General features: G+C 44.2%; 1 protein-coding gene across 1 annotated transcript; it reads right to left on the bottom strand.

The window, feature by feature from the left end:
* Nucleotides 1-109: 109 nt before the first annotated feature.
* megf8 (multiple EGF-like-domains 8) lies at nt 110-27,321 on the bottom strand. The gene is made up of 44 exons (XM_082551628.1): nt 26,851-27,321; nt 25,973-26,162; nt 25,723-25,886; nt 25,408-25,617; nt 25,081-25,261; nt 22,437-22,525; nt 20,915-21,128; nt 20,633-20,816; nt 20,027-20,172; nt 19,839-19,943; nt 19,191-19,342; nt 18,954-19,055; nt 18,648-18,795; nt 18,096-18,259; nt 17,562-17,765; nt 17,094-17,291; nt 16,710-16,970; nt 16,489-16,607; nt 16,264-16,395; nt 11,762-11,875; nt 11,524-11,607; nt 11,173-11,412; nt 10,884-11,068; nt 10,529-10,742; nt 10,187-10,427; nt 9,970-10,102; nt 9,617-9,864; nt 9,200-9,310; nt 8,983-9,101; nt 7,969-8,194; nt 7,711-7,882; nt 7,379-7,542; nt 7,148-7,283; nt 6,834-7,065; nt 6,609-6,735; nt 6,308-6,518; nt 5,981-6,195; nt 4,751-4,946; nt 4,461-4,629; nt 4,182-4,374; nt 3,910-4,080; nt 3,668-3,798; nt 3,341-3,473; nt 110-3,211 (listed from the first exon to the last, which is right to left on the bottom strand). The coding sequence occupies exons 1-44, from the start codon at nt 26,872-26,874 to the stop codon at nt 1,721-1,723; spliced, it is 8,643 nt and encodes a 2,880-aa protein (XP_082407754.1). The 5' UTR covers nt 26,875-27,321; the 3' UTR covers nt 110-1,720.
* Nucleotides 27,322-27,598: the final 277 nt, after the last annotated feature.

Raw genomic sequence — 27,598 nt, 5'->3', positions numbered from 1 at the left:
TTCTTGTGGTCAACGTGACAAGATTAATGTCTGAGCCACAAACACCAGAATTTTACAGCTTTTAAATATTAAAGTATTTTTACTTGTAACAGAAAAAAAAAGCGCATAATCAGGTTCCACAGACTTTATTTCAGCTGACTCAAGACAGACTCCTCACACAATCCTCTGTACAACACTGTTCCCTTCTTTGAAAACGAAAATACAAACACAATAAAAGTTATGTACAAAAATAAAGCATGTTAAAAAAAATTACAGAGATACAAGACACAACAATTTTAATGCTCATTTGGGCATGGCTGCTATAAATAGTGACAGTATTCATATGAGCTTTATTTTGCTGAACTACCCAAAAAAAAATGGAAAAAAAAGAAAAGAAAAACAAAACGCCAGTAGCACCATTCTGAGTTCGTCCACGACAATGTTTGCCATCCGAGCATGGATGACACCCCGCTCTTGTGTTTCACATGAATTTTAAAGCCCCATGGCTCTGTGCAGTGCAAAAAAGTAAATCAAAATACTCCCGTTAACACAAACCAGTGAACATGTAATTCAATTAAAATAATGCTGCAAAACCTTTACAAACCTCTCACCAGGAGAACTTTCTAATGTAACACTTTCCACTGTTAATGAAATGTAACTGTTCATACTGTATTTATTTATTTTTAGTTAGACCATAGTTTGATTGGTGCATACAATCACCTAAGAAGGCAAGCTGCCATAAAAAAGGCAGCTTAATGAACCATCTCAACACCGACACACATTTAATGTGAACAAAAAATAATCATAAAAAAGGACAATTTCTTCATTTTAATGGACGAGTTCTGTTAAGTTAGTGTAGTGTCGTGAGTGCAAAAACGATACTGAAAACATTATCCTTCACAACTTCTCAATTCAAAACAACTCATGAAAGAAAACTCTAAATGTCACTTTAACATCTTCCAGGAGCTGCACCAAACACATTTCCATTAACACAAGTATTCAGTGTAAGCCATCTGACACACAGACAAGGCAAGAAGTGAAGGCAGACGAGCAAAAAGATGTATAACGTAACAGAGCAGGTGAATGCATATGCGGAAACATACTGAGTCTGTTTAACATAAACGTGTAGCTTAGAAGCCTGCCATATACTTAGCTACAATTAATAAATCATTCATATCGACTATGATATAAAAACCATCTCACAAGTAACTCAGACTTTTTTCCTGCGCTGACAATCAAAATGTTGCACATTATGCCGAAATCAAGTCTTTTGTTCTCAATGGCAATTCTGATTGTCACTTTTTGGGGGAGGGGGGTATAAAGCACATGTTGGTTCAAAGCAAGCACATGGTTTTACACCTCTGTTGGTCAATGAGAATAATTTTAACAAGAGTCCAGCTTCAGTCTTCAGTCGCATAATCTGTCGAGTGCACTCATACCTCTTTAGTGATCACAGACACGATGTGACGCATTTTGCTGATACGTATAGCAGTTGTAGTGTATTCTAGAGACAGGTAGCTTGGTCATGTGAAGCACTGAAATACAGTATAGCAACACATAATAGAATAAAAGACACTTTAAATTCATTATACAGTATATGTACATCTCTTCAAAATGCTCAAGTTGCTCTTACTTCTGGATATTGTCATTGCCTTGTGGCTGTTTCTTTCAAAATTAATTTATTATATACCAAACCCTTTAAAGACTTATTCTATCTCTCATAAAAATGTTACTTGTTTCTCTACATAGCCATAGTGGTCAGGTGCTGATGCCCCAGCAGCCCCTTGCGGCCTGCACCCGCTCCTGGATGCCCGCCTCCATTGCCGTGGCCACAGTATTCCTGCAGGTTCTGTCGCAAAGTAACCAGTGCGGAGCCCAGACAGGCGCGGTTCGGAGCCAAGACACCCCCCGGCAGCTGGAAGAGGACTGTAGCCACTCCAGCCATACCATCATCTGTGGGCTCCAGGGTAATGGGCCCCACCTTGAAGGAGGAATAGGAAAAGCCCATAAGCTGAGAGAGGAAAGGGTCAGGACGGCAAAAGTGCTGGTAAGCGCTGTATGTGGATGGGTGGTGATGATGTGAGGCTGGGTTGCCAGCTGTGGTACTGGCATAATGATGGGTGTTCAAGTAGTGCAGTGGTAAATGCTGGCCGCTGTTGCCTCCTCCACCCAAGGTGAGGTGATGGTGGTGATGGGCTGTGGGTCCGGAGGATGGGTCATGTTTATAGGAGACAGGTCCTGCTCTGCCCCTCTGGCCAACCACCACTCCACTTAACTTGCTTGTGCGGGCATGAGCAAGCGACACAGTGCTGCCCCCTACCCCTCCACCAGATGAAGGCAAGTAGATGAGCTGAGGCTCCTCCGGCTCAAGGTATATAGTGAGCTTAGCAAAAGGCCTTGATGCCATCTTTGTCATCTCCTGAATGTGGCGACGCTGCTCCCGACGGAAGTCCAGGAACTGCTTAACCTTCCACAGGAGGACGCAGACAGACAGGAAGAGGAAAAAGCAGGAGAAGAAGACAGAGAAGAAGACAAAAAGGTCAATGTGGGCTTGGTCCTGTCGCAGAAACAGCAGGCCCTGGGACTCTCCTTGTCTCTCTTCAGTTCCAACACCTCTCAGAGCGATGTAAAAGCGACTAGATTTCAAGGAGTGCACCTCATGGGGGAAGGTGATCACCACACGATCTCGAACACCACGGACAATCAGCACCGTCTGGGGTTTCCACACGGTGATATAGGTGATGAGTCCTTCAGCACGTTCCTCTCTAATTTCCCTTTCCGCTCCTGGAGGTTTTGCTTGCAGGCTTTGGGAAAGCACAGAACCTGCAAAGTTGGATGAGGTGTTGGCAAACACCTTTATAGGGGATGGAGGTGAATCCTTTTCTGTCCCGGCAGTTTTCCCTGGAACTACAGATTCCTCCTCGATCTTGATGGTGTGAATCCCTGTGTATCGATCTACGTCCACAATGAAGGTGTCATGAGAGTTGGACACGTACACCTCCACCTCACCAAAAGTGACATCAATGGTGACCCGAATGTCCACATTGGTGAACTTTGGCTGGGCAGCAAAGAATACAGTGCGCCCCTTGGGCAGGTTGCGAATGGTGGGATCATGAAAGCAGTTGGTCTGCGATGTGGGGTCAAAGCAGCACTCTGTGTCCACATTAAACTGACGGTAGCACTGACGCCCATTCACTGGTGTACCATTGAAAGAATCCTTGCACTTTGCACACTAAATGAAAGAGTAAAACACAGAATTTAAGCATGTTTCATTCACTGACAAAAAAAAAAAAGAAAAATGTGGATTTCAACAAGTCAAAACTGTAAAAAGTGGAAACTGTGAACTCCAGCATGCACATACCTGTTGTCTGTAGCAATCTTTGCGATCACTCTGGGGGCTGCTGAGGCAGGAGGAGGTCTCTGTGTTGTTTTGGCAGGGGCAGCCTGTGCCATCGTGTTCATTGCATGTGTCTGCGTGGCCATTACACTGACACCTGTGATGAAGAGGAGAAATTAACATTCACTACAACTGTGCATGTATAAGCATTTCTCTTAATAGTAAAAGACACATCTGCTGATTATAACTGACAGACCAGGTACTGAGTAATCAAAATCACACATTAAAACTTTATATAATAACTTTATATAATAACACTCCAGTGACAGCTCAGCAGCAGATTTTACTCACTTCTCACACTTCCCCTGCAGCAGGAAGTAGCCACTAAGGCAGCTCTCACACCGATCCCCTACGCTGTTGTTCTGACAATTTACACATACAGCATTCTCCTCTGTTGGACCCTCAGACACCCAGGACTGAATCTAATAGGAGGACAAAAAGTGACAGAACTTTAAAACTAAAGTGGTTTGTGTTTGTTTTTTTAATATAAATATATTCACATACACAAACCCTCACGGATTTCAGTTACTTACGCTGTTAGGGTCAAGAGGATATAATTGTAGAGTTTCCTGTGCCTTCTTAAGTTCATCCCGGGATAGACACACAGCGCTGTTTCCCTTGCAAAATTCCCGACATGGATGGCAAGTGCCACCCCCCTTGGCAGAGCCCACAAACAGAGGCTTACACTTCTCACAATGTTTACCCTAGATTTGGGGCATAGAGGAAACAAAGTGGATTACTGAATATGAAAAAAAAAAAAAAAAACGTTTAAGGCACGTGAATGTAGATTATTATAAGCACTTACCATGGTGTTATTGTGACACTCCAAACAAACATCTGGTTTGTTAACACCAGCACAGTTGCTGTGTTTGTTGCAGCTGCACTGAGAGGAGCAGTTATCCCCTACAAAGCCAAAGTGACACTGGCAAACTCCAGGGGATGTGCATGTCCCATTCACACAGCCTTGTGCACACACTGGCTCACACTGACCAGAAATACTGCACAGAAGGACGCAAAAAGCGGAGATTTCAGTGAACTTCTTCAGTCACTACACAATAAAGTTCAAACTATCCTCTTATATTACCTGCTAAGTATGTAACCCTGTTTGCAGGTGCAGTGGTATCCTTGTGGCAGATCGTGGCAGTCCTGAGTGCTGTTACAGTTGTGATGACCGTTGGCGCATTCATCCTCCTCTGGACAATGGAGAAAAGACCAGCTGCTGTTTGTCAAAGGGCAGACACCCTCACTCACACCTGTGGAGGGGGGGGGAGAGAGAAAGACACAGAGGTATGCTGATAAATAACAAAACAATCCACTCATAACATGCCAAGATGCTCAGCTTCTTCAAAACCATAAATTTAACATTGTTCTCACCATCAAGTCCTCCCTGTAGGCAGCGTCCAGCTCCATTGCCCCCGCGAGAAGAACACCAACCACACTGAGGCCTAGCAATGCACTGGGAGCACTGAGTGAGCTGGGAGCACTGGGGAGAGCAGGAGTCTCCCCTAGAAAGCAGTCGACCGCACTGGCCTGCCTCACACCGGAGGGGCAGAAAAGATCGGCTCATGCACTACAGGAAGGGGAAAGAGATTTGCTCAGTTAAATTAAAAAGAAAATAAATTAACTTAAAGTCCAACATTCCAATCAGGGGTGGGTGATACGGCCTCAAAGTTATGTCACAATATTTTCAGAAAACATATGTTTTAATGATAACACTACAACATAAAAAAATATAGGAACATTTTAATGATGGTTGCGCACAGCAACATTTATAAGTGTAAGTAAATGAACTGCATTTTCTATCCTTCCTTCCAATGAGCTACTATCACTGATGCTAACCTTAGCAATCTACTAAAACAAGGTGCCAGAGGTAGCAGCAACATAGTACAATAGTAGTGACACAGCACCACATCCAGTGAGAGTAAAGTAAAACCTAAGCACAAAAATGTAGCTTAGCTACTGTTAAATAATGCATTATCAGAGCTCATTTCAACTGCTCCCTCACTTACAAGGAGTCGCCACAGTGGCTCATCATGTTTGATCTGGTAGATTTTTTACATTAGACACTCTTCCTGATGCAACCATAAAACTATCCACCCAGAATTGGGATAGAGATCTGCTACTTGTTAGGAGAACATGTAAACCACTACTTTGTTACATGAGAAACTGAAAAATGTTTTCTACCTGGGATATCATTTCTTGAGTAAAGTCTTAACCAGCTGGTCAAAGCCCCTTTCACCACAATCTGTATTGCATCATATCTTTAGCCAAATAAAAGACAACTACATCCACTGTTTGGTCTTTCTGTCATGTACAACCTGCGAGTGAAATTAGCGAGTGCTACGGCGACACTGGGTAGAGCGGGTCTTTCACACATTGACAGCACAACACCGATCGTTAATATTGCCCCCTTCACATCCTGTTTGCACTTGTTAGTGGGTTTTTTGGCTTCAACTGGTCGTTTCCACCTTCAGTTGGAACTATTTTCTTGCATATTGAGCTTTGTTAGAGGTTGTTGAAGTAGCTCTTTTTTTAAGTTATTCTTTAATTGCATTGCTATAGCTGTGATATTGTGACATGATCATATGATGATGACAATCTTACCCGCTGCAGGGCCATGCTCCACACACAGTGCTGCCAGCCCCCATCAGAGCCATTGGAGCTCAGACAAAGGCTGCAGTTATGGAGACTGTGGCATGGCGGAGGGCACGGCAGAGGAGGGGATGACTCCACCTGCATGGGTGAGACGTTGAGCAGAGCGTAGCTGAAACATGTCCAGTCATAAGTGGGATTCACACTCAAGATGCGCCTCGTTTCGCCTGGAGAAGGGAAAAAAAGAAGAGAAGGGGGTCGACATTTCTTATTGGAAAATATTTATTAATCATAAAATTCATTTTCTGTAACACCAACACATCATCTGAACCTAGGTACCTGTGCGTTTGAACTGGCGAGTCCACATGCATTTTCCAGAAGCTGTACACTTGGGGCAGTCAGAAGCCTCACAGCTAGTCTCAGTGCAGTTGCTGGACAGGAAGATCTCTCTCTGGTTGATTCGACAGTCATGTACAGCTGTGCAGCTGAGAGAGCTGCTGATACAAGCCCCCTCTGGACAATTTGTGCACCACTTACACTGTAAAACAGGCTGGGAATTTATTAAGAACAGACTTTAGTTCACAGTAACGGTCTCTCTTTGAGTGATTAACTGTGTTTGAGAAGGGGCATTACATGTTACCTGGGATTGACTGGAAAATGTTTTAGGGTGTCGTGCAAGGCATTCACTGCATGTCTTGAGTCTGCGACATTGGTCTGGCTCACGAGGGGTTGGAGAACAGGGAGACTGTCCAGTGAAGCATCCCATTCTGATGGAGAACAAGGAACAGAAGTGAATGTCATATGCATTTTATTTCATAGCTGCACATAACTTCAAGCTCAGAATTGCTGTCAAACAACGTGTTACCTCTCAGCAGTGTCAGAAGAAGCACAGCTCCCTCTACACCATATGCAGCTGCCTGTGGTGGTGTTGCAAGCCTCTGGTGTGGGAAGAAGGGCGCAGGGGTCAGAGGGCACAGACAGGGTTAGGAGTCTGCCAAGGGTGACGCCATTGAAGCCTCCTGACAGGAAGAGACGACCGCCCCAGCTCGTCATAGCAAGGGACACCGAACCATTAACTGGATCTCCAACAGCTGACACTAAAACAAAAACACGAGAAGAGATTAGCCTATGATGTTTTATGATTTACAAATTAACCTGCAGCTAGAAATGTATAGTTACCTGGTTGTATCCAGGTGTTACAGTTGATCTGGTACAGAGAGACAGAGTTACTGTAGTCTTCTGCTTCTGTCCTGCCGCCCACAATCACCATAGTGTCTTTAATCAGTGCAGCAGCATGGAAGAAACGGGACAGGGGCTACACAGGAGAGAGATGACACAGCAGGAATCCAGAAGTTATCTTTCTAAAGTGGATGGATGGATGTCAACTGCTTGGATTTTCCAACTTCTTACCTTAATACCCTGAGAGGTGGCCAGCAAAGACCAGGTGAGGTTGGGGTAATACAGGCTGTAGAGCTCAGCAGATGGCTCTACACTTTCCACGTGAAAGCGGTAGCCTCCAAAGACATAGATGGCATCAGTCTGTTCATGGTAGACTGCCGTGTGGCCATACAAACCTGATTCAAGAACAAAGCAAGTAAAATAGGTTTATGTGCAATGAAAAGAGTGTTTAGAGCTATATTTGTCTCTTTAAAAAAAAATTTTTTTCACAATGTGATTCTGTATTGTTATAACAATAAGCGGTGCATCAGTGAGTTATTGACATTATGAAAGGCTTCAAAAACCTGTAGGTGGTGTGCCAGTGTGGGGGGCAATGGTCCAGTTTCCAGACTGAGGGTTGAACTCAAGTAAATGGTGATTGAAACCATTTTCAGGAGAGTAACCGCCAATCAACAGCACAGAGCAGTCTCGCCGTACAGTTAAAGTGTGACCTGCCACTGGAGGAAGCACTGTGCTCTGTCAGCAGAAGAAAATTCATTAGTTAAAGAAAGAAAAAAGATTTTTCACATATTCTTTATTTCCATATCAAGTCAGATACCAACCTTGTGCTCTCTCCAGACTAAACTGCTGAGATTGAGAGTCCAGGTATCCATGGAAACGCCATCTTGTGTGACCCCACCTACTACCAACATAAAGTTATGATTGGCTCCAGCGCCAGACTCATGACTCAGCATTGCAGAGGCGTGATGGTAGCGAGGGTTTGGCATCGACCCTTCTTCCACAGAGCTTGTCAACATTTGTGTCCAACGACGTTCCAACACAGAATATCTAAACCAACCAGAAGGAATTATTACACACATACAGAGGAAACACTGCACTACGTGACTGTGAGATTACCTAACCAACTTGTTGCTGGATGCCTACGCCAAGCTATGTGCAAAAGGGTTATGTAAGTTTTATTGTTCCTATGCTACAGTCTCAGAATATTATTATTATTATGCCAATAAAGGTGATTGTGATAGATTAAAATGTTGAAGATTATATTTCAAAATGTTTAAGATGCTGCTGCAAAGAAAGCAATGCATTTCAAGATTCAACATTCGTGTTACCAATTCCATAAAACCAAAATCAAAATGTAACTTATTCGGAGTTACAAGTTGAACAAAGGTTTGTCCCAAATATGAACAAACTCCTTCAAGGAGTTAAACACATGACACTTTCACAGTAATAAGACAAGGTTTTCAGTAGTTTTCACAAATGGATGGGCTTGTTGCCTGAAATGGCATTTTTCTACTCTGAGCACTCCAAATGCATTTCTACTACCATACCCATTCACCCATTCAAACACACATGCATTTGAGTGCATATAACCTAGCATTCATACACACTCACTCTGATAGATTCATCAAGTGCAACTTGGGCTTCAGTATTTTACCCAAAGATACTTTGACATGAAGACTAGAGTAGCCAGGTATCAAACCTCTCACCTTCCAATAGACAACCTACTTTAGCTCCTGAGTCACATGTGCCCCAACCTGAAACATGAATACTACTGAAAATTGATTCTTACAAGCTCTTTGTCTAAGCATTTATAGACTGTTGTTGCACTTTCTTACCTATAGACATTTCCCAGAATTCCTTCTGTCAGAGAAAGCCCTCCATACATCCAGAGGTTGCCCTGTGGTCCAGACACCAGAGAGTGTCCCATCCTGTGGAGGAACCTGTGGGCCTGGTTCTGTTGGGGGGAAAGCACAATGTTTATTTGTGTGTGCTGCATTGTGTCAGCCATGCACACTTCAGTATTGTTCTCGTTTGTTTTTCTTTGGTCCTTACCACAGTCATCTGTGTGTCCAGTAAGGTTTCCCACACCAAGCTGTTGAAGTCTCGAGGAATAGAGCAGTCTGACCCAACCCAGCTCTCTGAGCACACGCACACTCCCAGAGACTAAGACAAACAGAGTTATGCTGGTTAATGTTCTGTGTTTTATTTTATAATTTTTTAAAACTGACTTCCTAAACAAAAAAACCCTCAAAAACCAACCAAACAAACAAACAAAAGAAAGTTAACAAAAAAAACAAAAACACGAAAATTATCAAGTACACAACTAGAAATATGTTTTCATGAGCGTTACAAAGGCACTAAATAAAAAATGTCACAGTATATTTAATTAAGTTTTACTTTTGAAAAAAGAGACACTTGGAAATTTAAGAAAAGCAAACTTAAAAAAAAAAAAAAGTTCACAGCTCTTACTATATTACAAGTTCCTCTTCCTTCTGCTATTCCACAATCCTGTGGGCACACTAGCCGGTCACAATGTGGTCCCCCATATCCCTGAGGGCACTGGCAGAGCCCACCCTGGCACTGGGCTCCACCTGGACATACAGATCCATCTTCATCCTCATCAGAGCTCTGCTGACACCGTCGTACCCAGAAAGATGCATTGAAGCCTTGAGGTCTGTCTGAAGTGACGTTGGCTTCAAAGTAGACTGAGATCACACCTGGAGGTAGAAGAGACGATTATACGATGCTGAGTGATTGTGTATATGTAAACTGGTTTTGTAGTCTAAACTGTGTATTTATTAATCAATGAGTTAAAGATAAACCTGAAGTGGCCTCCACTGTGATAGGCTGAGTCCTCGTGGTGCCACAAAATGCTCCAATTAGATTGTGATCAGAATGTACGACTCCGTTACCCAGAAAACGAGGCAGGCCATCGAACACATAGACATACGAACTCTGAAAAATAAAGCATCGTGAATGTCATGAACACAGTTTCAGGTACAGTGAGCTGTTAAGTAATTTGTGTTTATTTGAACTCACTTTACAATGGGTATGAGAGTCTGGGTGTAGTGTGAGAGCTACTGGGGGACAAAACTGTCTGGGCAGACAGGGTGCCAAGTTTTCAGTCACAGAGAGGACCCACAGGCAATGAGAAAGTCCACCTTTCCCCTCTGTGCCACTCCGCCACCCCAAAGAAGAGGACAGGGGAATGGTGGTGGAGGAAGTGGAGGACAGCAGGACAGAGCGGCCCTGGCACTGGCGGTAACATGTTCCATTGTTCCTAGATGGTACAGGATAGCATAGACAAGTCACGATCACAGAATACACTGAAAATCATTCAAGGAAATTATTCCTACTCAGCAAAATAGTGAAGATCTTTACCTGGGATCTCCATAGTAGCCAGGCAGACAGGACTCGCAGTGTGGTCCCTGAGTGTTGTGGGTGCAGTAACACTGGCCTGTCTGGTTGTGACAGTATCCCTGGAGAGAGTCGCCGTGTCCGTTACACTCACAGGGAACACAGCCGCTGCCACCAGCCAGGGCTGAGCCAAAGCTACCTGGACGGCAGTGCTCACAGTGAGGCCCTGTAGTCCAGTCTGAAAGTGAAGCAAGTGAATGTTAACCAATAAACAACACGACAGCCTTTATCTATCAAACACCAAAATGCCTCCCACAGTTTCAGTTTTATGAATAGTGACTGAAATCAAATCACTATAATCCCTTTATCAAAATCTGACCTTGGCATTCATCACAGATCCCTGGAGCAGTAATACAGGTGGAGTGGAAGTTGCAGCCACAGTCAACATCACATTCTACGCCACTCAGAACCAGAGTAGCGGGATCAGATGTCCAGCCCAGGGCGCATTCACACTCAAACCGTGGGCTGCCGCTACACTGGCCCTCACGACACTCATTGTAACAGCTGTGGGACGAAGGAAGATAACTCAATGAGCAAGACGAATAAAAAGATTTTATTAAGAGATTTAAAGAAGGAATTCGTGGATTACTGTATTTTAATGCACTTACGTTTGGTTGCAGTGCAGTGTGCCATCCCCTGTGAATCCTCTCTCACAATGGCACTCATATGAAGTGGGAGTGTTGATGCAGGTAGCAGAGGGGTGACAGTTGTGGAGGCCCAGCCTGCATTCCTCTACATCAGGACATGTGGGATAGGCCCAGATTGCATCTTGCTCTTCATCACTCAAATGCTCCAACTCCATCTCCATTTCTAAGGGGCGAGGTGGGGCTGAAGTTTGGGGTTCAGGGCTAGAGAAGCAAGAAAGACAAATGTAAACTTGGACTGATATACTACACACACATCTGGCTATCAGTTTGTTCAGGATATATGTACAAGAAACATGATGAGAGATATCTCACTTTGCAGCCCGAGCTTCAGCCACAGCCACACTACAGTTATACACTGATGGATCATCCATTCCTGCCCAGTCTCCCCTCAAGCATCTGAAAAGAAGGGCAGAAAATACGAAATACACACAGAAATCACAATGAGTGTTAACTTATCAGCAACCTGATACTATAAAGATTGCATTTGCCTTATATGCAGTTCTGGGAATCTGTATACTTTTTTGTGTTGTTATGGGTTTGCTGTACTTACTTTCCAATTGTGGGATTATTGTAGTCACCACACCAGCCACACTGAAAAGTCTTCAGGCACTCTGTACATGTGTTTAAAGCTGAACACTGCTTACACTGGGGAACTGAGTGAACACTGACAAGCAAAAAAATAATATTTTATTATTGATTGCCATTAAAGGGTCAATTCAACTGTCTGGCAAAATCTAAATGTGTTGTTTCTTGTGTTTTTGCTCATCTAATGCGAGTATATTACTGCATGTGAAAGCATTTGGAAAGTTAAGAAAAAAAATTCTCTCTTCAGGGCTGACGCTTCAGTACCTTCCACTTTTAATCAAATACTGGCAACTGCTTTTGATACCAAATCCAAAATCCTTGTTTTAAATTGAGTTTACATGAATACAGCCTCTCCGTGAATCGCTACCTTATCGTGGTGGAGGGGTTTGTGTGTCCCAGGGATCCCAGGGGCTATGTTGACTGGGGGCTTTTGCCCCCTGGTAGGGTCTCCCATGGCAAATTGGTTGTGGGTGAGGGACCAGACAAAGAGCGATTCAGAAGACCCTTATGAAGAGAACATCGAGGGAACAGTTTACCCTGCCCGGGATAGGGTTACCGGGGCCCCGCCCTGGAGCCAGGCCCGGGGAGGGTGCCCGAGGGCGAGCGTCTGGGCCTTAGTCCATGGGGCCCGGCCGGGCACAGCCCGAAGAGGAGACATGGGCCCATCCTCCCGCAGGCGCCATAGGGGTCGGGTGCATTGTGTGCCGGATGGCGGCCAGGAGCGGAGGCCCTGGCGGACTGATCCCCGGCTACCAAGACTGGTAATAGGGACATGGAATGTCACCTCTCTGGTGGGGAAGGAGCCTGAGTTAGTGCGTGAGGTTGAGAGGTACCGGCTAGATATAGTCGGGCTCACCTCTTGGGCTCTGGAACCAGTCTCCTGGAGATGGGCTGGACTCTGTCTCAGTCCGGAGTTGCCCCTGGTGAGACGCGGCGGGGTGCTGGAAGGTGCTCCACCTGGAGTCTCTGTTGTCCTGCTGGGAGACTTCAATGCTCACGTGGGTAACGACAGCGAGACCTGGAGGGGTGTGATTGGGAGGAACGGCCTCCCTGATCTGAACCTGAGCGGTGTTTTGTTATTGGACTTCTGTGCAAATCACAGTTTGGCCATAACGAACACCTTGTTCAAACATAAGAGTGTCCATAAGTGCACGTGGCACCAGGACGCTCTAGGCCGTAGGCCGTTGTAATCGTATCACCAGACCTGCGACCATATGTTTTGGACACTCGGGTAAAGAGAGGGGCTGAGCTGTCAACTGATCACCACCTGGTGGTGAGTTGGATCATGTGGCGGGGGAGGATGCTGGACAGACCCGGTGCACCTAAACGCGTAGTGAGGGTGTGCTGGGAACGTCTAGCAGAGGCCCCAGTCCGCGAGATCTTCAACGCACACCTCCGGCAGAGCTTCAACAGCATTCTGAGGGAGACTGGGGACATTGAGTCCGAATGGACCATGTTCAGCGTCTCCATTGCTGAAACTGCTGCACTGAGCTGCGGCCGCAAGGTGGTTGGTGCCTGCCGTGGTGGTAATCCCCGAACCAAATGGTGGACACCAGAGGTGAAGGGAGCCACCAGGCTGAAGAAGGAGTCCTATCGGGCTTGGTTAGCCTGTGGGACTCCGGAGGCAGCCGACAGCTATCGACAAGCCAAGCGGAATGTGGCTCGGGCAGTGGCTGAAGCAAAAACTCTGGTGTGGGAGGAGCTCGGAGAGGCCATGGAAAAAGACTTTCGGACTGCCTCGAAGAGATTCTGGCAAACTGTCAGGCGTCTCAGGAGGGGAAAGCGGTGCTCTACCTGCACTGTGTATAGTGCTGGCGGAGCGCTGCTGATGTCGACTGAGAAAATTGTCAGGCGGTGGAAGGAATACTTCGAGGACCTCTTTAATCCCACTGACACGTCTTCCGAGGAGGAAGCAGAGTCTGGGGATGAGGGGAATGACCTGCCAATTTCCAGGGGCGAGGTCAGTGAGGCAGTTAAACAACTCCTTGGTGGCAGAGCCCCTGGTGTTGATGAGGTCCTCCCCGAGTTCATGAAGGCTCTGGACGTTGTAGGGCTGTCCTGGTTGACACGCCTCTACAATGTTGCGTGGAGATCAGGGCCGTACCCCTGGACTGGCAGACCGGGGTGGTGGTCCCCATCTTTAAGAAGGGAGACCGGAGGGTGTGTTCCAACTACAGGGGGAATCACACTCCTCAGCCTCCCTGGGAAAGTCTATGCCAGGGTGCTGGAAAGGAGAGTTCGTCCGCTAGTCGAACCTCGGATACAGGAGGAACAATGCAGTTTTCGTCCTGGTCGCGGAACACAGGACCAGCTCTTTATCCTCTCAAGGATACTTGAGGGTGCATGGGAGTTTGCCAAACCAGTCTACATGTGTTTTGTGGACTTGGAGAAGGCATTCGACCGTGTCCCCCTGGGTGTCCTGTGGGAGGTGTTGCAGGAGTATGGGGTGTCTGGCCCATTGCTACGGGCCATTCGATCCCTATACAACTGTTGCAAGAGCTTGGTTTGCATTGCCGGCAATAAGTCGGACTCGTTCCCGGTGGGTGATGGGCTCTGCCGGGGCTGCCCTTTGTCACCGGTTCTGTTCATAATTTTTATGGACAGGATTTCTAGGCGCAGCCAAGTGGCTGAGGGCTTTCACTTTGGTGGCCTCAGAATCTCATCTCTGCTTTTTGCGGATGCTGTGGTTCTGTTGACTTCATCGGGTGAGGGCCTCCAGCTCGCACTGAAACGGTTCGCAGCCGAGTGTGAAGCAGCGGGAATGAGGATCAGCACCTCCAAATCTGAGGCCATGGTTCTCAGCTGGAAAAGGGTGGAGTGCCCACTCCGGGTCGGGGATGAGTTCCTGCCCCAAGTGGAGGAGTTCAAATATCTCGGGGTTTTGTGCGCGAGTGATGGGAGAAGGGAGCAGGAGATCGACAGACGGATTGGGGCTGCGGCTGCAGTGATGTAAATGGTAAATGGTAAATGGCCTGCATTTGTATAGCGCTTTTCTAGTCCATAGGACCCCAAAGCGCTTTACACCACATTCAGTCATTCACCCATTCACACACACATTCACACACTGGCGATAGCAAGCTACATTGTAGCCACAGCTGCCCTGGGGCACACTGACAGAGGCGATGTGGACGCTGCACCGGTCCGTCGTGGTGAAGAGGGAGCTGAATGTAAAAGCGAAGCTCTCAATTTACCAGTCAATCTACGTCCCTACCCTATGGCCATGAGCTGTGGGTAGTGACCGAAAGAACGAGATCGCGGATACAAGCGGCAGAAATGAGCTTCCTCCGAAGGGTGGCTGGCCTCTCCCTTAGAGATAGGGTGAGAAGTTCGGCCATCCGGGAGGGGCTCAGAGTAGAGCAGCTGCTGCTCCACATCGAAAGGAGCCAGCTGAGGTGGTTCAGGAATCTGACAAGGATACCTCCTGGGCGCCTCCTGGGTGAGGTGTTCCGGGCATGTCCCACCGGGAGGAGGCCCCGGGGCAGACCCAGGACACGCTGGAGAGATTATATCTCTCGGCTGGCCTGGGAAAGCCTTGGTGTTCCCTCGGATAAGCTGGAGGAGGTGGCTGGGGAGAGGGAGGTCTGGGCCTCTTTGCTTAGGCTGCTGCCCCCGCGACCCAGCCTCGGATAAAGCGGATGAAGATGGATGGATGGATGGATGGATGAATACAGTGACCAAATGAAAGGGTGCTTGCTGCTATTAGCAGAAATTACACTCACAGCTGATTATGAGGTGAAAGTTGCAATTTAAATTGAAGTGGAGTTGTTAGTCTGTGTTGACCTGGCCATGCAAGGGAAATACTACTACTACTAGTAGTAGTACTACAAATCATAATAATAAGGCTCAGAAAAAGCAATATGAACTTATTTTCCATTAGACATAGTAAGAAGTAAATTATAAATAAGACAGGTACAAGCAGGAGCCCTGACCAGCAGTAGTCTTAGGGATGAGCATAAGAACAAAACTTGAATTTTTAGAGGCAGTCAAACACATTTCATCATTTCACAGGATAAAAATACAGTTAGAACAGTCTTGAAATGTCAGAGCCAATTATGTAATGCCAGTCCAACTGTGCAGTTGCTAACACCCAGAAAAAGGCAAAGAAACCTTTGGACAAATAAAGAGATGAGAGCGCGTAACCAGGGAAACCGCTTAAATGCTGATGACTATGGGTTTTTAATTTTTGCTATATAACTTTGCACTGTCCACTTTCTGCTGGGACTAATAACGGTTATCTTATCTTACAAAATATTTAATATGATGACTTTACTGACTTACTTACTCTTAGGTATTCATGAGTCATTTGATTATGTTAAGCATGACTTTACATTTAAAATGTAAAAAAGAAAATGATTATAGTCATTACAGCATTATAGACATGATGACTATATTATTATAGTATTTATAATGATTATAAATAAAACAAAAGGAAAAAACAAAAATATCTTAACAATGTTCTCATCTTACCTGTCATACCAATCCCTACACTCTCCATAGGGGTACTTTGTGAGGTAGGCAGCAAAATAGAAGCAGGCTTGAGCAGATTCACACCACGCACACTGGCTGGAGTTGGAAAGGCATTCACCACATGTCTTTCTCCTGTAAAAGAAAGTGAAAGTAGAGTAGAAAAGATGAGCTGGAGATGTTTGTATGACCGAAAATATGTAAAATGAATATTATTTTTCAACTTACTGGTTGCACACTTTAGGACACCCCCTTGGATCACGTATGGATCCATCTACTCTTCCTCGCCGACTGCACTGGTAGTCGCCTTTCTTGCTGGAGTTTATCTGCCACTCACAATAAGGGTCCTACAATCAAAGTTAGCACAGCATGAGTCAAGAATACAGTTATGGTATACAAGTCAGAATAATGACAGATAATGTCAGTTTTTATGTGCATCTGTGTTATACCTGAGTACAAGCAGAGCAGTCTCTGTATTCTTCACACATGGTGCAGTGCTGGGGTGCTAACAGCAGATGGAGCTGACCTTCCATCTTCCCTTCACTGTTCAGCCCCTCAGGGCAGGGTTCGAGGTCTGGGCTGTCACGCAGCAGACAGCGGGACAAAGACGGGCACCAGCCACAAGACTGGTCTGACAGGCAGGCCAGACAGGACATGTACCCTGAGCAGGAACCTGAGCGGTACGGCTCCGAGAATAGGAAGGAGATCTCCTAGAAGGAGATATCACAAGATATAAAGGAAAGGGTATTAAAACTATGCTTTTGTTTCATGATCTAAGAAAAATCACAAAAGAATTTTGCATAAATTAGTTTTGCTGTTGAAGTTAAACTCACACTTCCTCCAGGCAACGTTCTGTTCCAGATCAAGGCCATCTCACTTGTTTGTCCTGAGCCCGAGTTGTTCAGGTAGCCCTCCGCCTGAACAAGGTAATGGTTTCCCCGAGTGAGGTTAGAGAAAAGTCGACTCCCATCTGGTCGAGTCAGGAGCTTCAGCTCCTTTTCCTGCTGAGCTGCCCAGTGACCCACCACCTCCTGATCAGCAAATGGGTTCACAATGCACAAAATATGGGCATGAAGAAAATATGGATAAAACAATAGTGTTTCATAACAATATTGAGCCCTGGGGACAAGGATATTGGCTTTCGCCGACAATTCTTAAGCATTCCAACAGTTCCAATGTTTGGCCATATGAAATTGAAATTATTTTAATTTATTATCAAATCTACTACAAATAATCCTCTAAAGAATTATGCTGTAAAGAAAGAGACAAAGAAATTCCAGCTGACATGCACTTCTCCTCACCATCTGGCTGGAGTTGGGTCCTGTTGCCATTCGAGCCTCAAAGTGAAGCCTCTGGATGCGAGCCCACATGGAGACCGTCTCTGTAGGAGGGGGTGCAGGTGGAGGCCCGCCCCACAATGGGTGGACAAACCCCCTAAACTGTAAGGCTACGTCCATTTCTGTGGTGGGGCCAAGCATGATGGTGGCGCTGCGGAGGATGGTTACCTAATGTGAGGGGTGAGGAGGATGGAGGACAGTGGAGGATGATGGAAGTGGAAACACATCAACAGAGGCACTATTCTCTACTAACTGCTCCACAAAGTTTCACAAACGACTTGAACAAAAATATCCTTTCTACCCAAAGCAAACAGAGAAAAAGAAAAAGAGACATGACGAGGTTAAAAAGCATAAAGCACAAAGAAAAACTAACAAAAATAGAATCATTATATCCAAGCTCGAATGCAATATTGGTGGCAGGAAGGAGGAGTAAGTATAAGCAGAGAGGGAAGTAGTTACAGGCTCAACTGGTAAAGTCAAAACATTTGGACTCCGTACCTGGTCAGGCTGGGAGTCGTTGCGGGGGTGCTGGAAGGTGAGCAGGTGCAGTCCCGGGACATAGTTCTCGGTGCGACAGGAGTGGAGGGAGGTTAGGAAAAGGGTACGCTCCCCCCACCAGCCGTACGCCCCTGAGATCTGGTCCACACGGCACGCACTTCGCTCTGTGAGACCGAGAGGGAAAGGTCAGCACATGCACAAAAAAACCCCTAAAATACCCCCACACATCGGGCCTCTTAAATCTCATATTACAGCAGCTTTCTACTGTGCACCACTGTACTGAAATGAATGTAATTGGTGAGTCTTGTTTGACGTGTGTTCTGAAGGAGTAAAATGACCTCACTGCACCAGAAGTATGTGACTAGACAGGCGAGTCAAACTGTGGTTTGAGGAACCTGTCCAGTCTCAGCTGGGTATAGCCAAGTCACTGTACTTCACCTCTGAAACACACCAAACATGAGTCAATTACGTCCCTCCCATGTCAACTCCCAACATCATTTTCCAGTCTTGACCCTTTTCGTCTGCCCTCATTCCTCCCTCCCTGGGACTCACCTGACACTGGTAGGCAGGACTCATTCTGAACACACCAGCCAAATTCACCAGGGGCACGGGCCAGAGAAGCTGGAGTGCCACTGAACACCAGACAGGACTGGCAGTCAGACAGGAAGCGAGCAAGGCCCAAGCAACCAGTACTTCCACACTGCGACCAGAAAACAGAATTTGCACTTTAGCTATACCTAAACAAACAGTCTGAAAAGGAAAGGATTAGATTTCTGAAAATGTAGAAATGGATCCCCCCCCCAAAAAAAACCACAGGCATTGTTACAATTTAAACAAAAAGTCTGAGAGAAGCGTTACCGGGTTAGTGGGCTGGTACTCTCGACAGCGGCCTTCACACCAGCTGCACTCTGGGTTCTTCAGGCACATATTTTCATCTACTGCCTCAGCACAAACAGCATCCTGATGATGAAACAAATAAACACAACAATTTCATTACCATTAGATGCTCTTAGTCAACATAATTTTCAACCACTGAGATTCTTCCAGCCACAGACAGTCTTCCAAATACTATTGGTTTACAGCGCTTTCACTCACCCTGTCACCTTGGTCGCTACTGACAAAAAGGGGAACTTTGTAAGCCACAAGGTCTCCACGCGCAATGCCACTGTAACCTCCAGCAACCAGCAACACTCGTCCCTCCATCACTGCAGCAACATGTGAGTAACGCCCCCTCACAGCATCACCACCTTGGAAAAATATGACAGCTCTGTGACCACTTCACATGCAGAGGTAACAATCACTAAGATGGATGGTGTTTAAAATGGACCTTAAATAAAAAAACAAATGTAAAACAACAAGAAAAAACTGCATGTGCCTTCGCATTTCAGAGTTCTGGCAAGAGGCTACCCACTCAGGAAAAAACTGAAGATGGTGAAAATAAAAAAAAGTTGAAGTAAAAAGGAGAAGTAAAAATAAACTTGTGCATTTGTGCAACCTGCTCAGATCTCAAACAGATTTTAGCCCCAAATCTTCTGATTGTCCCTTAGGTTTGTACAAATATACTCACAGTGGAGCATAAAGACATTTTAGTGCTTATTTCATCTACATATACAAAGTGGACTTTATTTGGCTGTCTAATCACAACCATTTCAAGACCAAATAAAATATAATGTGTTAGAAAAATAAATAAAACACGTAAGGTGCAATCTAGAAGTCGGCTGTTTTGTTCACTTTCATACTCACTGAGTTTCTCCTTTGCCGAGACCCACTGGTGACAACCCAGATGGTAGAAAAAGATTTCCTCATCATAGCACTTTTCCTCATGGAAATGAATGTGCACATTTCCTCCTGCAAGACAAACAAACAGAGATAAATATAAACATGGCTGGACTGATTATGAAAAAAACTCTGCTAATTATCTCAGGACTCACCGTAGACAACCATGTAGTTTCCAATGACAGTGGCTGAATGGAAAGCTCGCTCTCTTGGGCCAGTTGCTGCGAAACGCGAACGGAAGGATGTCCAAAATCGTCGATCCACATGGAACACGTCTGTTTTGTTCACCCTGACACTAAACCTAAGAAACATATACAGTATGTATATTTCTATTGTCTATAAAGATGCCGTTTTTTAAAAGTCCCCACTTCCTGGAGTTTTCTGAAGCACTTAACTAACTTTGTGTAGCAAGTTATCACAAAAGAATTAAATCTTGGGATAAAATATATCTTATTATGTTGGGATCCACTGGTGAGATATTGGTCCAATACTGACTTAAAAAGCTCAAGTGGACATCGATGACAATGAGCCTGTCTAGGGAACAGATTGTGTGTTGCTTACACAAAATGTCAGCAAAAGTCAGTGATGCTAGTGCATCACTAGCAGGAGGGATTGATAAAATAACATAGACTAAACTAATAGTATAATTAATAAACTTAGGAAATCAATGTTTAAGTGAGTGTGATGTGGTCTTATACATAAAAGACAGATTCCCACTCTCCTCTCAACCTCTACCTTCTAATGTATGAGAAGGTACACACCTGGCAGTGGTAGGCCTGTGCCCTCCATAGACAAGTAATGTCCTGGAAGGGCCGTGGAAGACCATGGAGTGCCCAGCAGTGGCAGGTGGCTTCCCACCTGTGGGCTGAACCGTCTCCCACCGTCCAGAGCCATGCAGGCCGAACCGATACAGAGTCGAGGAAAACATATCCTCCTCAGTACGACCTGGGAAACAAATTTGGGTTTGTTTGTTTCTTAGTGGATTAAAAATGCTGATATAAAAAAAGACAAAGTGCAACGTGACAGTATACATGCGAACCCACCTCCAAACACATAGAGATAACTGTCTACTATAGCCGCAGCGTGATTAGCCAGTTTAGGAGCACCACGTGAAGTGGAAAAGCCAAGCTGTTGCCAGTCATCATTGAGAGGCCGGTACATCCAAACATCATTGGCCAGGGAGCCGTTGGCTAGCTCTCCTCCAAAGACAACCATTTTACCCATATACTCTACTGCTGTGTGGGAATGACGAGCCACCTGACAGAGTAGGAGAGCCAAAGAGAGCACGAAGGAAAGGAATACGATTGAGATGTTAAACCAAAAAATGAGAATGCTAGAATTCCCATTGACTATGTTTACATGTGCAAACAAATAGGATATATTTAAAAAAAGTGAGTGAGCAGAGTATACACTGCAATAAACTGATTTCTATAAAAACTAAAAATGCACATTTGTCATAAACAGGTTCGATAAATTAAAAAATAAATTCTTAAACAGTTACAACATTATTTACAGAAAAATAAGCAAATATTCTTGACTTTATCGATTTACCTTGTTTTTAACAAGCAATCAGTAGAATGTAATACTCTATCACCACAAAGTGGCATTAAATAAATACGGTCAATCAGCACTGAACAACAAAAATAAATAAATAAATAAATACATAAATAAATAAATAAATAAATGAAAGCAAGAAAGGCATGTTAAAAGTTTTGATATCCACAAGTATGCTAGGATCTACTTAAATTCAAGTGATGGAAATTTTAACACTAGATGGTGACCTTAAGGATCTGTGCAGATGTCTGCATGTCTGCCAGTCTTTTGCCACTGGATGACTGCATCACAGAGCACTAGCTACCATGTGCCCTTCAGCCACACTTCAAATAAGTGTAAGAGGTGCTAACTGTCAGAAACTGGTTAAACAGCTGTGCCATGTTGAGATTAGGTCGTACGTTTGGACAGTAACCAGAGAGAAGCATAAAATAAAATGTTTAAAAAGTGTGAATAATGGACTGCATTAACTGAGTTGTTGGAGTGAAAAAATTGAGCATTTGTATTAAAATTTTACAAATGATATTAAACAGCTGTAGAGACCAACTTTGTGAGACTGGTATAGTCCTGCATTAGCTAGTAATATGTTTCTGTTTTTTAAGATTTTGCATTTAGGCTATTGCAATAAATGGCCATAAGTAAATGGTTAAACTAGTATAAGTTATAAGTAATAGTAACAGGTTTTGGCTTTAATCCTTCTCTATAGTTTTAATATTGTCTTTTAAAGTTATTTTAAAAAGAAATCCTGATTCCAGAGTTGTTCCTGAGTTCCTGGTTGTCAGAGGATAAGTTGGGGCCTGACAAGTCATTGAGAGAAAATCTTGGAATGGATATCTTTGAATCCATTCTCCTGATTAAGGAAACTACATTTCTTGCCTACGTGACATTTTGAGGATCAATTTATTGTAAAGTGCTGACAGTAACTTGGACACTTGTTTGCATAGAGAATGACAAAGCAAATGCAATAGCAGAAGGTAAGAAAAACAGCACATGTTTGAGTGTATGTTCACTTACAGGTGAATGACCATAAGACCTGCTTTCCCATTGGTTGGATGTAAAATTGTATTTGATCAAGTCACCAAGAGCTCTGTTCAGATCAAATCCTGCAAAGAAGATAAGCAAAATATAATTCAAACAAGCCAATAATGAGATATGAGACTGATGACTCAGACATTGACATTCAGCTCTAACAAAGACATCAACATCACTGATTCAATTCAATTCAATTCAATTTTATTTATATAGCGCCAAATCACAACAAAAGTCGCCTCAAGGCGCTTCATAGATACAGAGAAAAACCCAACAATCATATGACCCCCTATGAGCAAGCACTTTGGCGACAGTGGGAAGGAAAAACTCCCTTTTAACAGGAAGAAACCTCCAGCAGAACCAGGCTCAGGGAGGGGCGGCCATCTGCTGCGACCGGTTGGGGTGAGAGAAGGAAGACAGGATAAAGACATGCTGTGGAAGAGAGACAGAAGTTAATAACAGATATGATTCAATGCAGAGAGGTCTATTAATACATAGTGAGTGAGAAAGGTGACTGGAAAGGAAAAACTCAATGCATCATGGGAATCCCCCGGCAGCCTACATCTATTGCAGCATAACAAAGGGAGGATTCAGGGTCACCTGGTCCAGCCCTAACTATATGCTTTAGAAAAAAGGAAAGTTTTAAGCCTAATCTTAAAAGTAGAGATAGTGTCTGTCTCCCGAATCCAAACTGGAAGCTGGTTCCACAGAAGAGGGGCCTGAAAACTGAAGGCTCTCCCTCCCATTCTACTTTTAAATACTCTAGGAACAACAAGTAGGCCTGCAGAGCGAGAGCGGAGCGCTCTAATAGGGTGATATGGTACTACAAGGACATTAAGATAAGATGGGGCCTGATTATTTAAGACCTTGTATGTGAGGAGCAGGATTTTGAATTCAATTCTGGATTTAACAGGAAGCCAATGAAGGGAAGCCAAAACAGGAGAAATATGCTCTCTCTTTCTAGTCCCTGTCAGGACTCTTGCTGCAGCATTTTGGATTAGCTGAAGGCTTTTCAGTGAGTTTTTTGGACATCCTGATAATAATGAATTACAGTAGTCCAGCCTGGAAGTAATAAATGCATGAACTAGTTTTTCAGCGTCACTCTGAGACAGGATATTTCTAATTTTAGAGATGTTGCGCAAATGGAAGAAAGCAGTCTTACATATTTGTTTAATATGTGCGTTGAAGGACATGTCCTGGTCAAAAATGACTCCAAGGTTCCTCACAGTGTTACTGGAGGCCAAGGTAATGCCATCCAGAGTAAGAATCTGATTAGATACCATATTTCTAAGATTTTCAGGGCCGAGTACAATAACCTCAGTTTTATCTGAATTAAGAAGCAGAAAGTTAGCGGCCATCCAGGTCTTTATGTCTTTAAGACATTCCTGCAGTTTAACTAATTGGTGTGTGTTATCTGGCTTCATGGACAGATAGAGCTGGGTGTCATCTGCATAGCAGTGAAAATGTATGCTATGTCTTCTAATGATGCTGCCTAAGGGAAGCATGTATAATGTAAACAGAATTGGTCCTAGCACTGAACCCTGTGGAACTCCATAATTAACCTCAGTGTGTGAAGAGGACTCTCCATTTACATGCACGAATTGGAGTCTATTAGATAGATATGATACAAACCACTGCAGTGCAGTACCTGTAATACCTACAGCATGTTCTAATCGCTCTAATAGGATATTATGATCAACAGTATCGAACGCTGCACTGAGGTCTAGCAGGACAAGCACAGAGATGAGTCCACTGTCAGAGGCCATAAGAAGATCATTTGTAACCTTCACTAAAGCTGTTTCTGTGCTGTGCTGAGCTCTGAAACCTGACTGAAACTCTTCAAATAAACCATTCCTCTGCAGATGATCTGTTAGCTGTTTGACAACTACTCTTTCAAGGATTTTTGATATGAAAGGAAGGTTGGAGATTGGCCTATAATTAGCTAAGACTGCTGGGTCTAGAGATGGCTTTTTGAGTAAAGGTTTAACTACAGCCAGCTTGAAGGCCTGTGGTACATAGCCGATTATTAGAGATAGGTTGATCATATTTAAGATCGAAGAATTAATTAATGGCAGGACTTCTTTGAGCAGTTTTGTAGGAATGGGGTCTAAAAGACACGTTGATGGTTTGGAGGAAGTAATTATTGAAGTTAACTCAGAAAGATCAATTGGAGAAAAAGAGTCTAACTTAATATCAATGGTACTAAGAGTAGCTGTAGATAATATTACATCTGTGGGATGATTATTGGTAATTTTTTCTCTAATGATAAAAATTTTATTTGTGAAGAAGTTCATGAAGTCATTACTAGTTAACGTTAAAGGGATGGTTGGCTCAAAAGAGCTCTGACTTTTTGTCAGCCTGGCTACAGTGCTGAAGAGAAACCTAGGGTTGTTCTTATTTTCTTCAATCAGTGATGAATAGTAAGATGTTCTGGCTTTGCGGAGGGCTTTCTTATAAAGCAGCAAACTGATGGTTAATATGTAACACAGCAACAAATTGTGTTGAGTTATGATTATTAACATATACCAAAGAATCAAAGTCAAAAACCTTGCCGTTGTCTTGTGTGTTAAAAATGTTTTTCTAAGCAGAAAAATTGTATCAGTGGAATTTAACTGTGTGTTGCTCTTACCGCCAAACAGGTACATGGCTCCTGTGGAGGAGAGGTACACGCCTGCAGAACCTGTCCTGGGAGGTGTGTAGGGGTTTTCTTCACTCACACGCCACCACTTCCCTGCACCGCTGTCATTATAGAGACCAAGCTGGCAGTTTTGACCCACAAAGCCTGGCTTACACAGACAACGCTCTCCTTTCTGAAAAATGAATGAAAGCAAATATGAAAAGTTTCATCACGGCACACAAATGAATAACCTAATCAGGTTGAGAAACGCGTTACTGTGCGACTATAGTATATATTTTTTATGTGTGTTCATTTAATCGTCCCTATCCCTACTCTTACCTTGTCACACTGGCCGTTCACAGAACAAGCTTGAGTGCACAGAGGGGTTGTACATGAGGGCCCACCCCAACCCTGATGACAATGGCACTTTGATGTAGAGGAATCACAACGACCATGACCGCCACACGCTCCAGGGCACAAAGAGAAGGTGTAAGTTGCATTGAAACCCAGGAGGTTGTAATTAGCGTCACTGAAGAGGTGAAGCAGCATCTGGAACACAGTTTAAGAGTGAACACAAATTAAGTTAGAATTCAATGCTAATGAAGTTTCAAGAATCATCCTGGCCTTTCAGCTGTGGTATCTTTTCTTGGTTACCTTGCCAGACTTTGCTTCAACGGGCTGGGGCAACGTGTGGCCACTCAGACTGGCTAGCAGGGGGCTTTGGTAGGAGTCCCCATCATACACAAAAAGGTAGTCATAAGTGCACTCTGTGTTCATGAAGGTGAAATTCAAGACAATGCGGTGACTGTTGTTGGGAGCTGGAAAATATGAAGAATTCGATAAATATCACTTTGAATAATCACAGAAAACAACAAAAAATAATGACAAAAACCATTTTCTCCACCTTTGATGAGCCACTCGCAATTCCCATTGACAGAGTAGTTTCCTGCTCCATCTGTCACATAGCCAGGTGGTCCCCTCAAAACCTGCCTGTGGCCCTTGCAGTCCCCTGCCTGGCACAAAGGCGACTTGGCCAACAGGAGAACCACCAGTATGAAGGAGACAGGGAGGGGGGAGGCCATCACTGGCACTGCCTGAAAGATGGAAAGGGAAAGAGCAAGGTGGGAATCGGTTGGTGTTGGTGTCCTAATAACAAACCTTGAACATTTTCAGCACATATGAAGACCAATCTCTTAAGGTTCGTTTATCGACTACATATAACAACTGAACGATCCGATCTGGATACAAGGGAACGCCTTATGGACATCAAAGTCCCCCTAGTTGTTCTCAGGTCTCGCTGTTCAGTCTTATGCCACTGAAAGGGTCCAATTTAAAGCGCTATGAGTCATATGTCAACTGCAATGCCATTAACCCTGCAGCAACAACCAATCAGGCTTAATGATCAGATTACAAGGATTACTACAAATTGCCAGACTCAAGAAAAGCTATTGCAAAAATTCTTATGCTGATGTTGCTAACGTGTACAGGGAAGTAGCTCGTAAACATTACGACTCCAGAAATCATACCACACAAACGTCAAGGTGAAACGACGATAATCCACATCTGCAGTGTTACATTAGAATAGCACACAACACAGTTTAACTTTTATTATCTGGGTTTCTTACAAAAAACTAGCCAAAGGATGAACCTACGACAATTAGCAGCAAGGGTCTCTGCAGGCTATCACAACAAAGCTAACGAAAGGGTAGCTAAGCTAAGGTAGCAAACGGAATACAGTTAATCTGAGCTCATCAGTTGGTCTGGATACAAAATAACACTTACCATTTCCCGTCTCTTTGTTCGCATGGTGGTTTACATTTTCGGCAGGCCTTTAAACGTCAGTTACTGCACGAGCTAACTAGTGAGGGCTGCAAACTGACAGCTGGCTATCCAGTCGATACTAAATTGGATTCACTGCAGAGGAGAGCGCTACAGCATTCTGCTCTGCTAGCCTGTCCGCTAGCTAGTGGTAGCGGCTCGGCCAAATCCAGATGCGCAATCGTTGGTTGCTGCAGACCCTAAAAGAATCAGTCATTCTTGAGAGTAATTCTTCATTATGTAATAACAAAATGATGGCACACCTCGGGGAACTGCTTGCAGCTATCAGCGACACGTTTTAAAAGCATCGACGCTACTCCTGCGGACCATGTTGTAGTGAGAAGCCAGTGTTTTGGTGCTTTTTGGCAGGCGAGCAATAACCAACGGTGACCAACACAAAGACCCATCCCACTACTGCCACCCAGCGGAGACAATCAAGATTTACACTTGGATCTTGTGTAAGCCATAAACGGAGGGTTGTTTATGAAATATTTTGTTCATTATTTATATCACTTATTTGTGGATAAAGTGAATGCCTTTAGAGGTTCAGCAGCGGATCATCTATTTGCATTCTTATGTTCTTGCTTTTTGTTTGTTTGGGTATCTGTAAGCACTTATTGATTTTCTGCAAATTAACAAGTATTATTTTCACCACTGCTGAACTCATCTGCTCCCTGCCGAATAAAGTTCCCCATACTGTTTGCAAACGTTT

This window comes from Aulonocara stuartgranti, assembly GCF_965226115.1.
Source record: "Aulonocara stuartgranti genome assembly, chromosome: 11".
NCBI lineage: Eukaryota > Metazoa > Chordata > Actinopteri > Cichliformes > Cichlidae > Aulonocara > Aulonocara stuartgranti.
The sequence above is the reverse complement of the archived record's forward strand: the minus strand, read 5'-3'. Positions and strand labels throughout refer to the sequence as shown.

Coding starts and splice junctions, on each gene's coding strand:
- megf8 (XM_082551628.1), bottom strand. CDS start 26,874: ATGCGAACAAAGAGACGGGAAATG. Junction 21,129..22,436: donor GGTCTTATGGTCATTCACCT/GTAAGTGAACAT, acceptor CTACTCTGTCAG/GTGGCTCGTCATTCCCACAC. Junction 10,428..10,528: donor GGCTACTATGGAGATCCCAG/GTAAAGATCTTC, acceptor TGTACCATCTAG/GAACAATGGAACATGTTACC.